The 23036-nt window shown below is 42.4% G+C and overlaps 1 protein-coding gene across 1 annotated transcript in view; it reads left to right on the top strand.

Annotated features, from left to right (window-relative positions):
- LOC146319416 (uncharacterized) overlaps positions 1 to 22467 on the top strand; it is a 62500-nt gene extending 40033 nt beyond the window's left edge. The window contains exons 2-3 of the mRNA XM_084730663.1: positions 16517 to 16912; positions 22369 to 22467. Coding sequence (XP_084586789.1) covers positions 16517 to 16912; positions 22369 to 22467 — 495 coding nt within the window. The remainder of the gene's footprint in view (positions 1 to 16516; positions 16913 to 22368) is intronic.
- Positions 22468 to 23036: the final 569 nt, after the last annotated feature.

Below are 23036 nucleotides of genomic sequence, written 5' to 3'. Positions count from 1 at the left end.
GGCAAGATGGAGGGCAGTTTGCATGCAACATACACGAGAGAAGCAATGAAGGCTAGAGGAGAAATGTTTGATCGCCTGACTATCTACACATCTGCTGAGCAAAAACATGTTCCGAGAAATGGCTGCGTTCAAACAGATTCTGTTTGAACCTATTAATATTTCTATGGGAGTGTCCTGATCAGGGTTTGATCTCGATCGTGTAATATTGAAAATCTGCCCATGATTTGTCTAAAATGTGGTCCAGTTTTTAGTCACACTAGCAGCTGGTCTGGTTGGGTTTAGAAGGGAACCCGAGACCCACGAAAGATCTCGCCATGAGTGATCATGTTAACCCAAACCATTACCACTCCCTAACCGTAACCATGTGTTTTCTTTCCCTGAATCTACTTGGATTTTAACCACAGTGTTGTCACATTGTAAAACATGCATTCAAATCTCAAAAGAGTTTCACAAATCAAGGGTTCCCCTCTAGACACGACCAGCTTGGCTCTTGGAATGGCAGTGTCAGTCTTAAACTTGTGATAAGTTTGTTGATCCCTTAAGAATAAGTTCTCATTTAAGACAATATAACCTTAACTGTCTCACCGATACCTTAAGCAACACCTTCACCTCGACGCAGCCCCTCACATTTCAGTCTGAATGAACGCTAAGGAGACATTCATACAGAATTTGGCATTGTGGCAGAAACGCAAGGCATGTCATTCATTTTGAGTGGGGGTAGTCCACTTGGGTTGCGGCAGCAGATGCCAATGCAGTGGAAAAGTTGAAACAGAGTCAACTTTTGGAGGAACACAACCCTATGTCATGCTGTGGTGGGCAGTCATGTAAGTCTGTGATGAGACTTCTCCATAGTCGCCTTGAAATATCAATGAGACCAGGTGCTAACTAGGGTTTGTCCGATACCATTAAAGGTATCAGCCACCAATACAGCGTAAAATGCTGGTATTGTTATCAGCGAGTACAGGTGTCTGTGCACCAGTCTGATACCACATAATTTATTAACCCTGAAACAGGACCCAGCTACTTCCCCACAACATCCTGTATTTTCTTTTCAAGGATGGTGAAGTCATGTATCAGGGAGTATCAGGAAGTAAAAAGTGGCATCTGAACTTCTCTAATCCTACCCAGGCTGAGTTCACGGACCAAATGATTATATTCACTCAGTTGTGTCCTCACTTGGTTTATTTTGCGTCCCCAGCTCGGACATTTGGGTTTGGCTGCAGTTTAAGCTGCAAAATAGCAACACCAACTCCCTGTCTCTACTAGGTTTTCAGTTGCACATCTCAGGCAAAAGAAACGCTCTCATTTTAGTCTGTGCAGCTGTCTGCACCAGCTCCAGGAGTCCCAGTTGCCTCTGATAGGCATAAATGTGACCTGAAGTGTTTATTTAGACTAAACATCTGCATAAATGCAAGGCTGGTGACCAGTGAAAAGGCACTGAAAATGTATTTTATCCACATCTTGTAATTCAAGTGGAACAGAGTGCTGCACAACCACATATCACCTTATTCTACTCCTGTTTAATCCCACAGACTCTCCGTTCACTTTATCCAGGAGCTTGAAGGCCAGTCAGAGGAACTTCTTGAACTTCTTCTGCAGTGTTTATTCATTAGCAAACTGTACATTTACTGCCACTACACAACTTCACTGCTAAACTTTAATCCCTCTGCTCTCTGGAACATTCACCCACATTGAAAGAAATTTGTACAGAAAGTTTGGCTGCTCATTTGCTGCTGGACAACTTGAAATGCACAAACAAGACTGAACCTATAAGACAGAATGTGGTGTGAACACTGTCTGACGTTTGCAATCTAGACAAGGGGTTTGTGTCTTTTTGAGCGAGCATGAGTGAGCATGCAGCAGTTTTTGACCAAGGTAGAGACTGAATGAGGCGAGAGAGCAGTGGGTTTGAGAAAACTCATGAATCAGAGAAATAAAATGTTATTGTCTCATTGTTTCACAATGGCTATGTTCTAAGTTCTAATCACTGCAGCGCCTCTTTGTATGTGAATACAGCCTGAGTCAGGGCTTGATCTGCTTTGCTGTTGTATCTCAAGTGGTTAAAAAAAACTACCAAGAGAGGAAGCACAGACTGTCCTCTTACGCTCACATTTTAACTCAAAGTCCCTTAAAACTTTTTTTTTTTGGTCCTGACAATATGGACTGTCAGAACAATATGGGGCGACTGCAACTATAACAGATTTTTGGTGGCATGGCCCTTTAGCACCCAGCCAGCCTCCACCAAATACCCAACTGCCCGTCTCATCTCTGTCACTAATTAACCAAGCCTCACCCTTACACACACACACACACACACACACACACACACACACAGCAACAGAAAGTAGGGAGGTGAAGAGGAGGAAGAAAAATGAGAGGAGGGGAGGGTGAGCAAGAGAGAGAGAGAGAGAGAGAGAGAGAGAGAGAGAGAGAGAGAGAGAGAGAGAGAGAGAGAGAGAGATGTGTGTGGATTTGTCTATATAAAGGAAGTGCAGGCCAAAATCTTCTGACCCGAAAAGCTCACACACCATATTATACACACACACACACACACACACACACACACACACACACACACTGACATTGAGTTTTCCTTCGTTTTCCTTCAGAGCCTCCTTCCTAAGAGGGGGTCCTCCTGCTTCTCAGGGCTGAGGCTGTAAGGGGAGGAGTGTGAGTGTGTGTGTGTGTGTGTGTGTGTGTGTGTGTGTGTGTGTGTGTGTGTGTGTGTGTGTGTGTGTGTGTGTGTTAGGGACTCCAATTACATGAGTTGTGCAATGTTTGGACCCTCAACTGGAAGCCAATGGGAACTGACCTCGCTGCCCTCTCCCAACTCATCTGCTCCACCTTCTCCTCTCTCCTCTCCGATATTTCGTTTGTTTCTCTCTTTTCATTCCCATTACTCATAAAATGTGAATTAGTTGCAGATAAAACTATCATGAAAGCCAGAGGTGGAGAAGAGGTGAAATTTTTATAGGTAGTTTGTTATACTAGTTATAGTTTGACCGACCTTTCCTCACCTGCACTTGAACTGGTCTTGTCTGTAAATCGACGACTGACCTCAGGTGTGTTTTTCTCTTTCCCACCAGTAACTGACCGAAAAATGTGTTGTGATTTCCAAATATTTCTGGTGAAGTTTAGCTAGAAATGTTTTAGTGCATCCTGAGGTTTGCAGATAGCGAGCGGCGGCCATAAACTTAACAGCCTGCAAATGTGAACAACTATTTGCCGTTGCAGTCTGAGTTGACGATGACTGCTGCAACAGTCCGGCTGATGAAAGAAGAAAATGGCCAAGAAACACTGTAATACTCACAAAGAGGCACATCAGTATATTATTTTTGTGCCATAAATGTGCGCTTAAAGGAAGGGTGCTACAATCAGGACTTTAGGAGAAGCAGTATTGGCCAATCATGGCGTCTATTTGAAGGTTTATGTTCATCGTGTAACATTTAACTCTTCTCAGCAGTGTTGTTGACTATAAGCATAGAGCAACTTGAAATTTATCACATTCTCTGAGACTTGTTGTACAAGATTTCTGTGTTTATGAGTTGCTCCTGAATGCAAACTCTGACACAGACAGAGGAGGAAGCAGTGCACCCATGACTTATTTGGTGCAAACATTTACCTGTGGTCCAGAATTTAAGCCTCGTTTCCACCACAGGAACATTTCCCAGGGACCAGGAACCTTTGCAGTAATTCAGTTCCACCATGGAGACGAGGGACGAAAATAAGTTCTACGGACGTTATTTTATCTCCCAAAAAGTCCTTGCTCAGGGGTGTAGTATTTTCCAAAAGTGTAAAATTCCTGATTGATTGAATACACACTTTATTTCAGCCAACATTTTTAAACATATGCAGCTGCAAACCAGTTTTTTGTTCATCATGACTCAACACATCAACATGGAGTTACAAAAGAATGCACGCGACAATGAATGGACGGGCAATAAAGTCCAGGCTTTATTGAGCAGTAATTGAAAACAGCAATGTTTTTGAGTCCCACAAGTAATGATGCCTGGCCGCTGCTTTATTTAGCATCATTGTTAATGTATAGTTGCATGCAGACAACACTCTTTCATGTTTAAGCAGACTAATTTCCTCAATCTTCAAGGGGTAATTTCCACAGCGCTGAGCTCAAACGTATTGTGCTACAGAATAATTTGCGGCGATGATGGTAACAAGCTCAATGCCACGGCAGGCATCACATGACTGTAGTATTGCTGCTGTATTTAATGCTATTCTTATTGGCCTTTATAGAGACCACCAATCGAACTATTTAGAACAAATCTACGAAACAATGATTGGTGGCCGATCAATCGGACAACCTGTAGCTAAAAGCCAAAATCTTTTAAGCCTTTTATTTGGAATCAGTGAGACCACCCAGGTTTCAACACAAACAAACAAACAAACAAACAAAAAAAAAAATCATGAATCCAGAGGACGGGCTTTGTTTGGTGTAAGTAGCGACTTTATTGGTCAATCTGTGACCAACCAGGACTCGTCTCTTTCCCTTTATTTCTCTCTCTCTACTGAAATTTGTCCAAATAATCCTAAAGATGCCATAAAATCTATAATGATGCATAACCTCCCATCGTGACCGAACCTGGGCTTTTTCATTCAGCTCGCTGACAGATGACGGTTTTATATCTGAATGCTATCGACAGCGTGTCGGGTGGATGTGAGCTGAGCGTGAACTCGCCGCGGTATGAACAAGCGTCCATGATAAGGGAAAAACTGCCCCTGTCTGTCTTTTTATTTCGGTTATTTCTCTTCCTCTTCTCAGACTGATTGTGATCTGAGTTACATTCAGTGACAGTGAACCCTGAACAGAAGCCGCTGCAGTTAAATAACAACAGAACTATTAAAGGAAACTGTGAGTCTGTCAGGGGCAGAAACAGAAAACTGCAGCCAGACGCAGCCAAATTATCTTCATCTGCACTTCTAATGAAAATGACCAAATGTCGTGTGTGTCTGCGTGTGCGTTTCCGTGTGTGTGTGTTTGATAGGGGTTTTTGGAGCTGCTTGGGAAAATTGCTGCGTGTGCGTTCATGGGTGTGGGCATAACCAGACGTGAACTGTGTACGTGTACATATGTGTGTGTGTGTGTGTGTGTGTGTGTGTGGACCCTGTGGGGGCATGAGCAGAGTGTGGCTGACTGGGGCAATCCCCCTACCCCCACCCAAAACACACACACACACACACACACACACACACACACACACACACATACACACACATACACACGTACACACAGGGCCGAGGGGGTTTGGAGGGAGGCAGCAGTGACAGAGAGGAGAGCGCTGACCCAGATAGTGTCTCTGTCCCACCCTCTCTCTCACACACACACTGTAAAAAATGAGCTCAGCCCGCGTTTTTATTTCACAGTCAGTCTTCATGCAGTGATGGATTTAAACAGGGCCGCAACTAAACCTCATATTCATCGAACAACCTGCTGGTCATGTTTTTGATTATTTTAGAAATGTCACTCACAAGTTACAGGAATCTTAAGGGGCTCTCACACCGGAGACCCACCGGATCCCAGGGTCCCGCTCGTTTTGCCCATCTCATCCCCTGATGAAGGTTGTAGAGGAAGTAACGGGAGGGCAGGTGAGAGGGTCGTAGCTGACAACGTCTCCAAAACATTAACAATAGCAGGCATGTTAGGAAGGTCGAATCCGCTGTATGACATCTTAGGTCTTGTGATTGGCCCTCACTGTTTATTGGCGAAGACATAAACAAATGTCAAGTGTGCTCGGGCAAAGAACAACATGACCAGCATGAACACTGACTGGTGGGGGAGAGGGGGAGGGGGGGGGATCGTTCTCTGGCGCGGTACGTTTTGTGTGAAAACGCCCTAAGAGAACAAATACAGCAAGCCGGCTGAATTTTTCGCTCCTTTTCAGTTCAGCAAACTTTTTTCTCATCAAAACACTCGACTTTAAAATTCAAGTCAGCAGTCAAATCTGCCGTCCTAGATGTCTCACTTTAAATGGTAACAGACACGTACATGGACAGCTGTGGATGACATGGACAGTTCTGTTTATGCTACTTTCTTGAGTCCGTTTGGAGGACTGTAGTGAAAGCGTCTGTGGTGGCTGCATGGACAAGTGTGGATGTCCACACAGAGCCTGTCTGTGTGGACATCCTCTGAAGACAAAATTCACACCACACAGACCACACAGTGAACCCTGATGCACAGGGCGACACTCATGAAATAATGAGTGTCGTCACTGAAATGGTGATTTTGGCTTTATTAAAATGTAATATAGGTGATCACAGAAAGCAGAAGGGGACAGAAAAGAGGTCTGACAGGCTGAGACCGGGCTGTGTCTGTCCCACTCATTACCAGATATCAGTTCTGATAAGGGATGCTCGTTTATAGCAGAAATCACTATTAAGATCAGGATCATTTAAGTCCACCTGTTTTAAATAATATAAAATGCTCTGCACAAAGTAATAAGTTGTGTTTGTGTTTTTTTGCAAAATAAGTTGAAATACCTCGCTACACCTTGCTTACACATAGCTCTACACCTTGTCTTCATTTAGTATTCAAAGATTCATGAATATGCAGCGAGTCTCCGCCCTCTGACTGAGCCACAGGTGAGAGGAAGAGACGATCACACAAAACCTGAGGCTGCTGTTAATCTTTATTTTTATTAGTGTGTGAATACAAAGTAGAAATATTTGTGAAGACGTCGTTTTTTGCAACTTATTTCACTGTCTCCCATCAGGAAGACAGAGATATTTACTTTTTTTTTCTGTTAAACTGGTTTGGTTGGTAGAAGCAACTGAGAGACCATCATCAGAAACCTGCGACGTGACTCTTCTCCTCCTCCTCTTCCTCCTCCTCCTGCTCCTCCTCCTCAGCTGCCTCCAGCTCAGCTGTAACAGACTGGTTGTTCTGAGCGGGTGTGAATGTGTGGGACCGTCTGAGGACGAAGCAGAGTGTTCAGTTCACGCTCAGTCAGCCTTCGATGGATAAAAATAGATGTTAAAAATGTGGAGATTGGCCTGTTTGAAGCCTGGAGACAGATCCTCTAGTGGACGTCTGCTGAACAACTTCACAACAGATCTCCAAAAGTACAGTCAGGGACATCTGAGCCTCATTAGCTGATGTGTCCTTATTTTATGTCTGCAACTAATGAGTCCTTTCATCAGTGATTGATCTGGTTTTTTTTTTTTCCAAAGCTGCTTAAAGGAAAAAAAAATATACACATATATGCAAAATTGGGACATGGCATAATTAAGCAACTTTTATAATCTGTTCAAAGCAACATAAACATTTGCCTCACTGTAATTGTGCTCTTACATTTGAACTGTGGGCGGTTTTGTCGTGGAGTTTGTACTTGTTTACCACAAACAGCGCAGACAGAAGCTATAGCTCTGAATATTCGCACTGATTGTGTTTGCAGTTCAAGGTTATTTATTTGTCATTCTGCAACACAGGATTGCACAACAAACTTTGTAGTTGCTTTATGTGAGGCATGAAAAAGTGTTATTAACGGAGGAATGCGGAGACTCAGCCTGACGAAAGAAGCCGATCTATTATCCGGTGCTACGGCAGCTTGGGCAGTATAGAAGGTGAACCAGTATTGAGAAATAATAACGGCATGATTTTCAATTCCATCAACAATACAGAAGCTCCTCTTTCTATTAAACTAATGTGGACATGCTGTACTGAGGTGATGTATTGAAGGGCGCAGAACACGACATCAGAGGTCAGACTCTTTACTGGCAGCACAGCTGAACTGACAAACATGGCATCTGGCCATGTGACAATCAGCTCTGCCTATGTTAAGAGAGTACTAACTGAGTGGAGTAGAATAGAGTTGATCTGTTTTACACAAATACCACCAGAATACAGCAGATACTTCTGTATCTCTTGCCAGATGCCAGTGTATCTGATTGTAGAACTAACCAAGGATTCCAGTTCCTTTTGTCAATTTACTATAGTTTCTTCACTTTCCCTCTCATCGCTCTACTTTTGCGTGACTGCTTGGCCGGTTTACGTCCGCTGGTAGCCACTTTCTCAGAGCCATCTTTGCTCAGAGAGGAGAGAGTTCAGAGAGAAGGGCATCAGTGTGTTCAGCTCTCAGTACTTTTGTAGCTTCTAACTGAATCCCTGTGGTTTGAGGTTTAGTTTGTCTTGTGTATTATTTTACTGTTTCATGTTTGCTTTTAGCTAATGGGAGCTGTGTTAAGTCACTGCTGATAAAACATTTCCTGATTTGGCTGCTTAATAACAAAAGAAGAAAGAAAAATCACAGCTGAATAGAGCTGGAGCTGATAAATACCCATAGAGTCATTTGACCTGAGAATGAATGCTGATTATACCCCATCACAGACAAAATCCAGATGTTAGTAGGTGTGACAGATGACGCACAAGCCTATGCATCAGCGGATACTTCTGTATCACTTGCCAGACGGCAGCGTGCCTTATCTTAAAACTAACCAGGGGTTCCAGTTCCTTCTGTTATTTTACTCTAGTTTCTTCGCATTTCTTCTCATCACTGTACATTCAAACCAGTTCTAAAATATGCTTCACAGTAAATCTGAACACATTTAGAGCAAACTTGACCCGCTTTACTATTCTTTGTTTACACTCCGTTGGAAGGAAACGTTTCCTCGATTCAGCACTGACATCGCGTCTGTGAAAAAGTCCTATTTCTGTCTGTCCTCCTCGTCCTTCTCTACCCCCACACCGACTTCCTGTGGTGGGATCAGAGGCTGACAGGGTCACACCCACCCCACCCTTTTTGTTCCTGGAACTCCACAGTGGGACCCTCCTCTGGGGGGGACGCACACACACACACACACACACACACACACACACACACGTACTCTTGTCATTCCTCATTTACACACACACAACATGCGCATATACACTCACACAGCCTCTCACTATCACTCCTCGTTAGTGCTGCTCTCTCTCCACACACACACACACACACACACACACACACACACACACACACACACACACACACACACACACACACCCTCTGGCCCCCTCACTGTACTCCTTCCCCTTCACTGGTTCGTCTACCAGCAGATGTGGATCAAGTCGGATTTGCAAAAGATTGTCAGTGTTTGCTTCGTTCTGTTCGGAGTGGTAAAATGGGTGTGGTTTCTGTGCTGAGGCTCAACTCCGGAAAGTTCAGACGACTTAAATTTTCAATTTGGTGTGTTTCTTCTGTGATTTACTGCTTACGTGGCTCTGTCTGAACTCCACCTAGCTGGAGCTCCACATAAGGTTAAAACAAACGCAGAGGAATTATTTGGGAATCCTGTTCGATCCACGTCTGGCTGCAGCAATGCAAAATATTTTGAGCGGATTTATACTGAACTCAGTCATAAAAGTGCAAAGACAAGTAATTTAAGGCCCTGCGCTTTAGCAAAACATCTGAAAATCTGTTTTTAACTTAAATTGTTGCTGCATGTGAAAACAAAAATACTGATTCCATGTGAGTTTGTTCCCTCACTGCCAGAAGGACACAAAATACACCAAGATTGAATGCATTTAGGCTAATAATTATCCTCAAGGAAAACTGAACATCAAACACTCAAGATTTTAAAGATGGCTGTAAAAAGTTGATAGTGGCACCCTGAAATTACTCTGCACGCTTTCACGTTGATATTTAGTCATGTTCTAGTAGCTTGCAGATGCGTGTGCAGAGCCTGTTGGTAAATGACTCTAGCTTGGGAGCTAACCACTAACATGCAAGCCGCTGGGAACACGCTAACACTAGCCAGTCACAACAGCTCTCAGAGCATTGTGTTATTTTCTCTGTTATGTGCTGTTCCCACCCCGACTGAACGTCAATTCATTTAAAAAAGATTTTAATTGAAGGGTTAAAAAAGCCCTGCAAGCTAACAAGCTTGCTAACAGTCAGCTGTTTGTGAGCTCGGTTGTTAAAGGGATATTAAGTTTACATATTTTTTTCTAAAGATGTGCTCGTCCTGCAGAAACCCTGTGTGTGGATGACTTGGTGCTTTAATGACTAAAGCCGGCATCATGCTTTTTGCGTATGCGAGGGTCCGCTTGAGTCCGTGTTTCGTCATCATTTGCGCATCGGCTCTTTATGTTATGTTTATGTCTTACATGTCCCAAGATGCAAGTATTACTTTTTGTTAGTGTTTGCACCATGTTCTGTTCAGATCAATCAAGATTCAAGTACAAACATGTGGAAAACTTTTGCCGTTATGCTCTGATATAAAAAAAAGAATAAAAATAGAATATACAATACTGAAAAGATATTGACATGTTTATACATACAGTAATATATATATATACACATATATACATACATACATATATATATATATGTATAAGCAGTGAAGGTTGTGGAGGATCATATGTTAATATGGCCGACAAACTTGACCTTTAAGGGTGAACGATAGCTATCATCTTGAGTTCACGCCATTTACAACTGATTCCAATCGTTACAAGTTTTAATGGGGGGGGGGGGAGAATCAAATCACATCCTGAAGGAAATTTCAGCGAAGATTCAGAACTGAGGGAGTGTGTTTGACTTGCAGCTGCTGGTGCAGTTTTGCCCTTCAGCTGCAGCTCCTTCCAGCAGACAAAAACAAATCCTCCTCCTGCAAGACTGTCTGACGCTCACCTAGAAATGTCAACAATGGTGTGTTCACTGCTGAGAATAATGCTTTGAATGATTTATTTTGGAAATTCATTTTTTTATTTGCAAAAATCCCACCATAAACTTCTTGAATCTTGTGAAAAGATAACATAGAAATCAGAATGTGATTTGGCTCAGAGATGAGCAACATCCAGTGTTTTTTTTTTTTTTTGTCATTTTCTCTGTCGGGTGCCTTTAAAACTTGATGAGAGTTTAGATGAAAAGGGATTAGGTTGTCTTTTTTCATTGAGGGAGCTCCGTTTTATTCATGTTAGCATCAACATAAAAAGGCAGGTGAGAAGTGGCCAATCACAGGAGAGAGCAGGCGATAACGAGGCCAGAGAGAAGTTTAAAAACATCATGCATGAACGAACCTGAAAAGAAGATAAGACACAAAAGAACAGGTTGTAAAAGAGGAAAGATCTCTATAATTACATGACATTTGCTGAAACACATTTAACAGAGCACTCTTCACATCCGGGATATTTAATTAACAAACCTTCCACTCACTTTCCTCATGTCAGTTTTGCTCTGCACATCCTTTTAATTCTTGGAATCCAGACTTCTTCAACAATTTTCACTCACGCAGCTCTGATTTACATGCAGTTAAATTTGTAACGGGAGGTTTGCATAAGTTCCTGTTTCCTCCACTCTTGCATTATATCGTCTTCTTAACTCTGTGTACAACTGCACAGGAAGTTTTTCTCTCTTTTACGTCAAGTACAGAGGTACTTCAAGCAGGAAATCAACACATACCAGTATACAAATGAATCAAAAGTTTACACTCCTTACTTTGAGTGTAACCTCTTTTCTTGCTGCAGTGCATTGTGGTCTATTTCCTGCTCCTTTTGTTGTGGAAACACTGGGTGTGTTCCCCTGCTATCATACTACTTAGTATTCCAAAAATAAAAAGCATTTAGTATGACCCAATACATGGTCTGTCAAATGCGGCATGCCAGAAATGCCAGGATTTTTCCTGCATCTACTTGCATTTTGCAGTATACAGGCCAGCACGCTTTCCTGGCTGTTCTGACCCACAATCCTCTGCGCAGCGGATGATAAGCCACATAGACTGAGCCACCAGGAGAGCACAGACAGATGACAGCTCGTTAGCTGCATTCCACAATGCGATGGATGTATGAGCAGGAGGGTCAAAGTTCAGCGTGCGGTTTCAGTTTTGGATTTTAGCACCTCAACCCCCAACCAGCCTCCAATGTTAGCTGCACTATTTTAGTGGGAGAAGAAGACGGTGGGAACAGGAGGCGGAAGGTTTCAAGATTTTGCACTAAAATATGTTTTTAGTAAATAAGTTTTCTTGTCCGTTAGCAATAACTAGCCAGTTGTTGGAGTGTTGGAATGACACCTACAGCGTCATAGTTTTATGCCACATCGACACTATGTTTTGGTTTTAAAATGAAAATTATCAGTTGAGACAGACGTTTTTCGCACAGCTTTAGGAATAGTGTCCATCCATTCTAACACGCTTGAAAATGCATATCATGTAACTCTTCACGTGTGCTGCTGTAAACAGGAAGCAGTCAGATAACAGGATCAACAGGATGAAAAATCACGAGGCAGGGAACCTGTTAGCGGCTCAAAACAGCCTCAGAATCAGACCCAGTGAGCCTGAAAGTGATGACGAACTGTAGATCTATTCTTGGTCAGTTACTTACCTTCGCCACAGAATGGATAATGCTCACTAGCTGACGTGGCTGTTGACTTGGCTGACAGCAAACTCCAGTGTGGAGTCATCGAGGCACAGAGGGCAGATTAAGATCAGTTATGAACTAGACTTCCAGAGACTTTTTAAAAGGAGCGTTAAACTGAAGTGATCAAGCGGCAGCCAGCCTCGTGGTGTCTAAAACGTTCAGGGTGTGATGAATCAGGGGATCACACATCGTGACTGATAAGACCCAATCAGGAAGCACCTGTGTGTCTGCATCATCGTTCCAAAAGTCTCTGTTACTGTCCGCCCAGCCCGAACTGCAACTGTGGAATTTTAAAACTGAATTGAGGCCAGCACTGTTTCCAAAAGTCTCTGTTTTCGGTCTCCTAAAACGATGGGGTAGTGTGGACACCAGCTTGGAAATGACGCAAAACATATTTGTTTTAAAACCAAAGTAGTAGTGTGGATACAGCCTGAAGCGTAGGGCCAACGACCATGTGTCCCAGTTGTATCCATGCTGCATGCAACAGTATGCACTTTGTCAGGGCGGTTACAGTTTGTACTAAAAGTAAAAATAAAAAGTACGTGATGTTTCACTTTGTCACATGGATTTCTTCCTGTGTGATTGTTGAATGTCAGTGCAAAACTGTAACAAAATCCTGCTTTTAAACTCAATGGTAGCATTATTAAAAATAACTTTGATGTGTCACACGGCTGGTTTGGCCTTTGGTGTAAAAGAAATGTCACAGAATAAATAGATAGGCAGTACAAGATCCTTTCAAATGTTTCCTGAGGGTTGTGTTGGTGTAATTTCAGAGCTTGTCCATCTGTGTGTGTGTGTGTGTGTGTGTGTGTGTTGGTTGTTGCTGGTTGGGGGGGGAAGGTGTGACATCAAGCTGCCTTTACCTTTGTTTAGAGACACAGAGGGGGCTCTGTCCCATCACAATAGGACAGAGGGACCAGTGTGTGTCCTCTGTGACTCTGTGTGTGTGTGTGGGGGGGGGGGGGGGGGACTCGCAGCCACACCCAGACTGATTGGCTGAGGCCACACCTTACTGTGGAATCCACTGGAGCCGGGTCACATGTCAGCCTGCAACACCCCGGCAGGCGGCACAGCTCCGAGTCTCAGTCTGCAGTCCGAGGCACACAGAGCAAAACATGCAAATAAATACATACAACCAGGAAACGTGGGAAAGTTCAGTGATTGTGTCATTTTTTTTTCAAACTGACCTGGATTTTTCTTCATCTCTTTGGGAATTCAGCATAAAGAAAGGAAGAAAATCAATCCAATTTCTCAACCACCGACACATTTGACAAACGACTTTACAAAAACAGCCAAAAAAAAAAAACCCCTCATGTTTGAGATATTGACTTAATGCTGCGGAACAAAATGTGAAGCTCTCAGATTTTCGGTATATTAACCACAGACGACCTCGCTCATAAATCAACAGGCGTGTAGAAATCAAGTGGAAAAAAAAAAAAGAGCTGTGGTTCAAAACTGCTGCAGACAGGCCGACATTTTACTGCTGTGACCTAATAATGCGACTCCTAGTACTTTCCCTCTTAACACCCTGATGGGTAACACACACCGACAGCATGTTATCTCCAGTAAAATACTCCCAATTAATTGTTTTCTATGTTTGACGTCTTCATACGTCAAGGCTTGTTACATCCCGACTACTGTACCATGACTAGTTATTCTGGCTTTATGATGCATGCAGTGTTTTGTACTGATACATGATCATTGTTCGGTGACACATCAATCAACAACCACGAAATGCCTCCACTGCTTTTGTTGTACTTTTACTGTAACAAGTACTGCCATGTTTGTACTTACCACTGTACAAAGGGAAAGTACAGTCAGTTCATTTATCTAGCAGGGCAGGTTGCAAGACAAAATGCGTGTCAAAACACTTTTGAATTCATGAATGTCGTGAGGCAGACACGTCCTTTCCTAAAAATCTGATTCTACAGACTTAAAAAAAACTTGTTCAAAATAAAAATGTGCCCAGAGTTCTTGGTTCTTTTATGCTATAAAGTTATTTTTGCGTCTTACACAGTGATTACATTCCTTAATATTACAGGTCGTATGTATTACTACATTTCCCATGACAGGGTTGTACAACAGGGCCGCTACTGCAGACAGGAAGTAGAACTTGTTTTGTGTATCTGAGCGTCTGTTGCACTGTGAGAACGACTTCACACAGTTTCTATAACTTCCTATTTTAAACTTGCTCTCACGCGATGATATGATCGATGCTGAGCCACGCCGGACCGGCCTGTTGATCAGTGCAATCATCTTTTACCATGAAGAGGCTCTTGCGTGGGGGTCTGATCACGTCAGAGTCACATCCGAGGCCCTCGGACGCACAGAAACACGTCTCGAGTGTGGAAGTGCGGCTCTCACAAAAGTCAGATCTCTTTTTCAAACCGCAGCTCTGAAGAATTCCACCGAAATGTCGACCGTGACCACATTCGCATCAGCAGCGGCTGAGCTCAAAGAGGAAGACGAAAAAGAAAGAAACTGCAGAGGAAGTGAACTTCATTTACAGCTTCCACTCGTGTAGATCAGCGGTGTTCAAGCTGTGGGTCACGACCCTGCGGGTGGGTCACAGTGTGGAGACAAGAGGGACAAACAAAACTGAGTCAGACCGAGGAAAATAGAAGTGGTTTAAATTGTTTGTCCTACTGCTTGATTAGTCCATTAATTACATATTTGAGCAAGCATTTTTGATAGTTGATCAATCATTTAAATACTTTTTTTTAGTCCCAGCTGCTCCAGTGTGAGGATTTGCTTCCTTTCTCTGCGTTGGATCATTTTAAATTTAATATCTTTCAGTCTTATTTGTCAAAACAAGACATGTGGAAACTTGTAACAAACATTTTCACCATTTTTTTGACATTTGATATAGTCATTTTCAATGGCTGATGGTGGCCACTAACGTTGATATCAAAACGAAGATTATTCCATTGCAATCTAATACACAGTTTATGGTTATTTTAGTCAATAATATGTTGTTTTAAATAAAACTTTTAGCACTTACATAGAAAAGTACATTCCAAAAGTTTATTTACATAGTACTTTTCTATTAAATAAAGTTTACAAAGTGCTTGACACATAATGAAACGCTTATTACACAAAAAATATGACATATAAAAGGTAATAAAAGAGGTGAGCAGATATAAAACTGAACACACCAATAAACAGGCCACAGTTTTACAAAAAAAGTGTGTGCTGAAAACTTATTAAAGATAGGAGTAAATGGTAAAACAAATACAACTAATTTTATGAAACTAATTTAGTTAAAATAATGCAGAGATTCAGAGGAAACCTGAAGTAGTGGTACATTTAAATGTGTGAGAACAGAAGTGGACATGGAGAGAAAATGGAGACAGAGAAGAAGAAGAGAAGGGGTGTGTGCAGCACTGGTGTGTGTGTCTGTGTGTGTGTGTGTGTGTGTTGAGTCTCTCTGCCCCGGCACTCCCCACACCTCTCTCTCTCTTTCTATGTGTGTGTGTGTGTGTGTGTGTCTCTCTCTCTCTCTCGGCTTCCAGAAAAGGGTGTGTCCGCCTGCCTGCCGCTGAAAGGGAGGGAGGGGTCAGTTCACGGCTACTCCTCCCTGCTCTCTCTGTGTGTCTCTGTTATTTCTCTTTCGCTCTCATTCCCTCACTGGCAGCCTCAGGATTAGGCCTTTTGTCTCTCTGTGTCTCTCTGTGCCTTTAATTTTCTATCTTTTTAAAAAAACAGAGTGTGTGTGTGTGTGTGTGTGAGAGAGAGAGAGTGTGTGTTTTTACCCCCCCTTCTGGCTGACTTTTTGAGCAGGGGGTTTCTTTAGCCGGCTTTTAGAGCAGAGGTAATGCTTGTTGTCATGTTTTCTTTTCTCCCTCCAAATTTGAGCCTCTCACTTCCTGTCTTGCTTCCTCTTCTACCTGTCTTCCTCCCCCCTCTTCCTGCCTCCTTTCTCACATGCTCCTTCCTCTTCCTCTCCTTCTTTTTCTCCCCCATGCCCCTCATTCCTTCTTTAAATCCTCTAACAAATCCCCTCTTTTCACCCTCTCCCCCCTGGCCTGGAAGTTTTTTTTTTTTTTAACCCTTCCTCCCCCTCATTTTCTCCACCATTTCTCCTTTATCACCTCCTTCCTTCTTCTCCTTCCCTACTCTACTTATTTCTCCTCTAGTTTCTCACCTCCTGTCTCCTCTTCTTCTCCTCCTCAGTGCCAGTCAACTCCTAAGCAGAAGAAGAGTGCCGCCGGCGCCCACAAGAAGCAGAAGAGCCCGGCCAAGCAGAGCGCCCTGACCCAACAACAACCACCGCCGCCACCGCCATCGTCATCGCCGCCACCGCCGCAGAAAGAGGAGGAGAAGGAGGAGGAGGAGGAGGAAGAGGAGGAGCGGGCGACCAGGCCTCGGCCGCCGCCGCCGCAGGAGCAGGACGAGGTGGAAGCAGGCGGTGAAGAGGAGCGAGAGGAACTCGCGACACAGTCTGTGAAGAAGAAGAAGAAGAAGAGGGAGGAGGAGGAAGAGGAGGAGAGGAAGGAGGAGGAAGAGGAGGGCGGGAGAGACATGCCCTCTGTACAGATCAAACCGGAGCCAGAGGAGATGGAGTGCACGGTGAGCGGGGGGGTGGATGGAAGTGATTGGTTGATTGATTGGATTGGATGGGGTGTGGGTGGGTGTGGCTGCTGAGTCCCGATCAGGCGTGTTTGATCACGCCGAGTTCACGCTGAACACACGGGGGATTAAAATCACACAGATGCTGGAGGAGGATTTTATTTGAGTGCTTATAATTATGTCGACATCAAGAAGATTTACAAATGAGTCAGAGATTAACTGGGAATTAATTTGTCAAATTATGCGACTCTCCTGGTGTTGCAAGTTTATGGAGGCCGGAGTTTTGATCCTGTGGTTTTTCTTTTTGTTCAGGAGTGAACAGGAAACATGGCCACCATATTTAAATTAGAGGCAATTTTAAAAGGGAGATCTGGTTCATTATGACCTGGGTTTCACTTTCGTAGTTTCGGTTGAATCTTTCTTTTATGTGATAAAGTATTTGGACACCTGCTGGGACAGGAATGAATGGTATTTTCAGTTTTAGATTTAATTGACTGTATCAAAACAGTTTACGAAAGTCCTGAAGCAGCACAGTTTTCACTAATGGCGCCTCCTCTGACCGTGTTCATCATCACCTTTGACAACCATTGACAATACAAATACCATATGACCAGGGCTGCACAATTTTTAAAATTTGTATTAAAATTGTAATATGGCTTTCTGCAGTTTTCAAATTGCAGGAGGTGCGATATTTGTTAAAGGCAAAATGTCTGTCAAAAAACTTTTAAATGAATGAATGTCATGTGGCAGAGATGTCCTGTCCTACTCTTCTCCTAAAGAAAACATCTTCATTTGGTACGGATTCCTGGAAAAAAAACTCGAGTTATAGTCATTTTAACATGTTTTTCAATCAAAGTAGAGAACCGAAAACATCGCTCTATGCTGATGATGTCATTTTATATTTAACAGATACTGAAAATTCATTTATTTAGTGTAATAGAACAGAAATATTCAGGATATGAGAATCAGTCTCTTCTGAACAGTCAGCCAGTCAGGCAGGTTGTAAATAGTGCTGTTTTAAAACTGATACCACTAAAAGAAGATGCCTCAGCTGCTGCCTAAAAAGCAGCAGCAGGTATCGGCGAGTGCGCTATTTCCCAGCAGTGTCCTTGCACGCTTAAATATTTTGTCAGCGGTGAGGAGAAACACCAGATTTACCTCGATATCAGGTCGTACCACAAAGTCCGAGTTGTTGTAACCACTCATGGTCAGTGAGGAGGAGGAGGAGGAGGAGGAATAATCCGATGGATTGTGTATTTCCCGGTTGTTTCTTTTGTTGCCAGTGGTTTAGCAGACTTGCTAACTGTCATTCTGATTTCTTTTTTGTGAGGATCTGCGTTGAAATCCAGACTTTAAGAGTTGCCGTTCTTTTGAGATTGTGGACTGGATGGACTGAGCTGTTTCAGGATTATGTGGAAACCAAAATGACATTTCTTTTTCATTGCATTTTCTTATTCACATATAACAACAACATCACTGCTGGAGTTCCTAAATCTTATGCTTACAGTCCCACTCTTACTGTTTTCGTTTATCCACTTGCATTTTAATTAACGGTGTCGTTTCTTCTGAATCTGATTTCCCATTTTTGTTCATATTGGGCTTCTTGTATTCTTAAAATCACATGTAGTTCTTCTATTTATCTAGAAACTGCCAGAGTAAAACCTTAATCATCGTCTTCCTTCAGTGCTGTTATCTCTGCCAGATTACTGAGGTATAATACCGTACAATTCTTTGGTATTTCATGCCCGAGAGCCTCTTGCATAACATCACAAACCATATCCCCGTGTATCTCAGTTTTTGGACAGCTCCAAAATATGTGTATGGTCTGCAGCCACATGTCCACACGCAGACGCCAGCATGAATATCTGACTACTTTTCACTCTTGCAAAACAGACTCTTTACAGATTTTTCTTTATGCTGGTATCAGATTGATACTCAGCCAATGCGCAGAGGGGAAAAAAGTGGTATCAGAACATCTGTAATTGTAAACCAGCCATGACCAAACCATTTCGTGAAGGGCTGCCGATTTAATCAACCAAATTCAGTCTTTAAACAGCTGATTAGTTGGTTGGTCGGAGCGGGTTTTTTAAATATTCTGACTTTTTTGACACTTTGAGTTCTGATCAGCTGAGTTTAAAGTGCGTTCATGGGTTGTCCTTGTTGCTAAATGGTGCTTGTGGTATCACGTGAACATTCAGCGTGTAATCGATGCTGTTGTTTATGTCCCGCTGTCTCTGAAATGTCAGCTCACACAGATTACTGCCCAAACCGTGAAGTAGGTGCAAACAGTCTGTAGGAGTTAAGTGTCTGTGAACTTAAGAAAAGGAACACGTGAACAACCGAATCTGATCCCACGGCACAGGCTTAAACCTAGTCCTGGACGATACATCTGAAAAAAAAGTTTTATATCAGTCAGTATCATTGATTATTGATCATGGAGGTTGTGACATGTTGTGTTTTCCAAAGGCTGTAAGCTGCTACAGTGATAAGTTTGTTTTTGACCAAACTTTGATTTTGATATTTTTCTATATCGCAACAATATTGTTGAAACGTCTGTTTGTGATTTAACAAAAAATATTAACACAATAAGATTTTTGATGAATAATCATCAGTAATTTTCTTAATTAACTGATTAGTTCTTCGTTCCTTAAAATGTCAGAAATGGGATAAAAAAGTTGATCAGAGTTGTCCAAAGCCCAAGATGATGTCCTTAAATGTCAAAAATAGTAAGTTTACTGTTAGAGAGGATTAAAGAAACCTGAAAATATTCACATTTAAAAAGCTGAAATCAGAGAATTATCAATTAATCTAATCTATCAATCACTTTCTCAATTTTCTCTCAGTTAGTTGTTTGGTCCATAAAATGTCAAAAAGTTTTTGTTGTAAAAGAAAAAAAAAGCAAAGAAACCAGAAAACAATCACATTTAAGAAGCAGAAATCAGAATGTTTACTTTTCTAGTAAAAAAAATACTCAAAATGATGAATTGATTATCAAAATACATGCAGATAGTCGATTAAGATATTCAGTTTACTGTCATAAAGTATTAGAGAAGAAGAAGAAGCTGGAATCTGAGATTTTTTTTACCTTTTTTCTTTGCAACATGACTCAAACCAATTAATGTAACTTTTGATTAACTTTTAATTAGGAGACCAAACAGAGACAAAAAGTCCTAGAGACATATGTCTGTTCACCTGCACCATACTGCTCATTATTCAGTGTAAATACAACCAAATGTGTTTGTACAAGGTCTGGTGTGGTTCTGCGGTTTAGTAGCGACAACTCCCAGGTATTTACCCGCGACAGCCGTGTGCTCAGAAAGGTCAGTCGTCTCTAGTTTCTATTTCCTCGTCTCATGCAGGGAGTTTGTACGTGGAAGCGTTTTATTATTTCAGTTATTGAACGCCAGATCACCAAGTGAGCAGAAATTTAATCCGTTGTTTCACACCTCTTCTGTTTTCTACATTTAATGGAAATCAGCTGACAGAGAGACAAACAGGGCAAAGGCCTCCTTCAAAACTTTCTGAAAAAAAAAAAAGTCATTTTGACTCTGAATAGATGTTGCCGTGACAGCTGGCTGCAAAATATTGAAAACATGGAATTTCAGCAGCCTCCTGCAAGCTGAAACGATGCCTCTAACTGTCATTTTGTGAAATTGTACCCTGCGTCTGAGTGACATGAACTTCACCTCCATCCTGCCGTCACATTTTGAGGATGTTCTGTTTAAAACGCCCTCAAAGGCAAGCGATCTGATCATGTCGGTCGTTAGTCGTTGTTTAGTAAGAATCGGCATGAATTTTATTTTGGAAAATTATAATAAATTAAGGAAGTTTCCAGTGAAGACAGAGGGCGTAGAGGAGGAGGTGAAGGAGGAGGACCGAGCGAAATGGAAATTGCGGTTAGTGGATTGGTGGGCGGCGCTCAGAGAGTGAAAGATGAGTTGATGATAGATGGAGATGTGTAGATGGACGGAGTGAAGGACGTGCAAAAGAGCGGAATTGATGGGGGCGTGACTGGAGAGATGTATGGAGGGGTGGGCGGAGCAGAGGCTGATTGGATGGTGCGTTTGTGAGGAACAGTGAGGAGGAGTTTGGCGATGGCTGTGATGAAGGTCACGGGTGTCAGATGCTTTTAGTTTGAAATGTAGAGAAGTGGCGATGCATGATCTCTTGATGTAATTCAGGTTTCTGCTGGTGAAGCAGTTTGCTTTGTTTAACTCTTGGTGGTGATCACTGCTCATGCTTATTATCATAATCTTCTTCTTCTGCTACTTATTCTCATTCTGCTTCTTCTTCTGTCTTCTTGTTGTTGTCGTTCTTCTCCTGCATGTTGTTGTTCTTCCTCTGCGTCTCCTTGTTGTTCTGATTCCCATCCTTCTCCTCCTGCCTCTTTTTCTCCTCCTTCTGTCTTACTGTTGTTGCTGCTATTCATCTCCTGCAACTTCTTCTTCTTCTCTTTCTGAATCTTGTTGGTGTTGCTCTTCTTCTTCCTCTTCTTTTGCTACTTCTTGTTCTTGTCGTTCTTCACCATCTGGGTCTCGTTGTTGTTTTGCTATTTTTTCTCGACCTTTTTCTTCCTCTCTTTCTGTGCTTTTTTGTTGATCATGATCTTGTTCTTCTTCTCCTTTATCTTCTTCTTCTTCTTCCTTTGCTTCTTCTTCTTTTGTTTCTTCCAAACAAATCAGAATCATGAAACCTGCCTTCCTGTGCTGAGATAAGAAAGAACTAACTTATGCTTCTTTTTCTTCTTCTTCTTCTCCTACTTCCAAAATAACCAGATTCATGAAACTTACCCTCCTGTACCTCATACTGACTTTTTATGTCAGATAGAAAAGCTTTCAGTTAATTGGTCACTGATTGTTTTTTCCATTAACTGAACAATAAACGGTTTAGTCAAAAAAAAAAAAATCAGGAAATAATGCCTCCCACAGTTTTACAGAGCCTGGAACAACATCTTCAGATGGTTTTCCTGAAGAAGTTAAGTATCTAAAACCAGAGAATGTTTGGAACTTTTGATTGATAAATGATTAATTCATTAGATTATGATTGTCATGTTTAAACGACGGCAGCATTAATGATGATGCATCAGGTCTTTGACGGCGGGTTCAGCAGGAAATCTCTTGATGGAGGAAGTGAATGAGAAACATCAGAACCTCAGGGTCTGCAGTAGCGGTGAATGAATGCATGGGAAGCAGGGAACAGGCTCCTGTACTCTGGCGTTAAAGCGACGATGACGCTGAGTCGATGTGTCGGGAACGTGACCGAGCGGAGCAGGTTGTCCCAATGGTGGCTGGAAACGACTGACGGACGGATAAAAAAAAAAAAATGCAGAAAATCACAAACGCACTTTACAGACGGACACTTAATTGCTCTCGCAGCGTGTTGACATTTGCAGTTTTGAATTTCAAGCAGCAGCGTTGACCTTTTGTTTGTTTTAATCCTGAGTGACTCTCGGGTAGAGCATCGCCGCAACGAGCTCCATGGAGCAAACGGCGCAGGGGTCAGGGGTCACGGCAGCGCCAAAGAGCCCCGACAAGAGGCCGCGTGAATCATTCTGAGGAGGAAAGCTCCTGCTCGGGTTACCCTTCAATCCCCCAGTGGTTTTATTTCTCAGGATCGTACTATTCCGGTCAGACCTAATAAATTAAACTAATTTTGAGCGTAGAGCTGCAGCTTTTTCCTTTATGACTTCAACTGAAGAGGGGAGTTTCTCTGAGGCAGAGGAGCGCCTGAATCTTCTGGTCGGCTCTTTTTATTATCTCAGATATACACGTCTCAGAGGGTTTGAGCCTGTAAACAAACGTGGCTAAATGTGCAGCCCGTGCCTTTGAATGACAGTCAGACAAGGAGGCAAAATAATATGAACACCTCATATGAAAACACTTTAATTTTGTTGTTATTACGTTCCCACTGCTACATAAACATATTGTGTTTCACGACAGTGTTAGGCAACCTCCTGTAGACTCAGTGGTTCTCGATTTTTTTTTTTCCAACAACAGACCCTCTTTGAAATATGTTTTCAGCCAAGTTCCTGCTGACCGGAGTAAAATATTAAAGAGGTACAACACAGGGCTGCACCATCAGCTTGTTGAGGTAATTCCCATTAATATCGATTCTTCTTGATACT

Source organism: Lutjanus erythropterus, chromosome 11, assembly GCF_056507025.1.
Source record: "Lutjanus erythropterus isolate fLutEry1 chromosome 11, fLutEry1.hap2, whole genome shotgun sequence".
Lineage (NCBI taxonomy): Eukaryota > Metazoa > Chordata > Actinopteri > Lutjaniformes > Lutjanidae > Lutjanus > Lutjanus erythropterus.
This window is presented reverse-complemented; position numbering and strand designations above follow the sequence as displayed.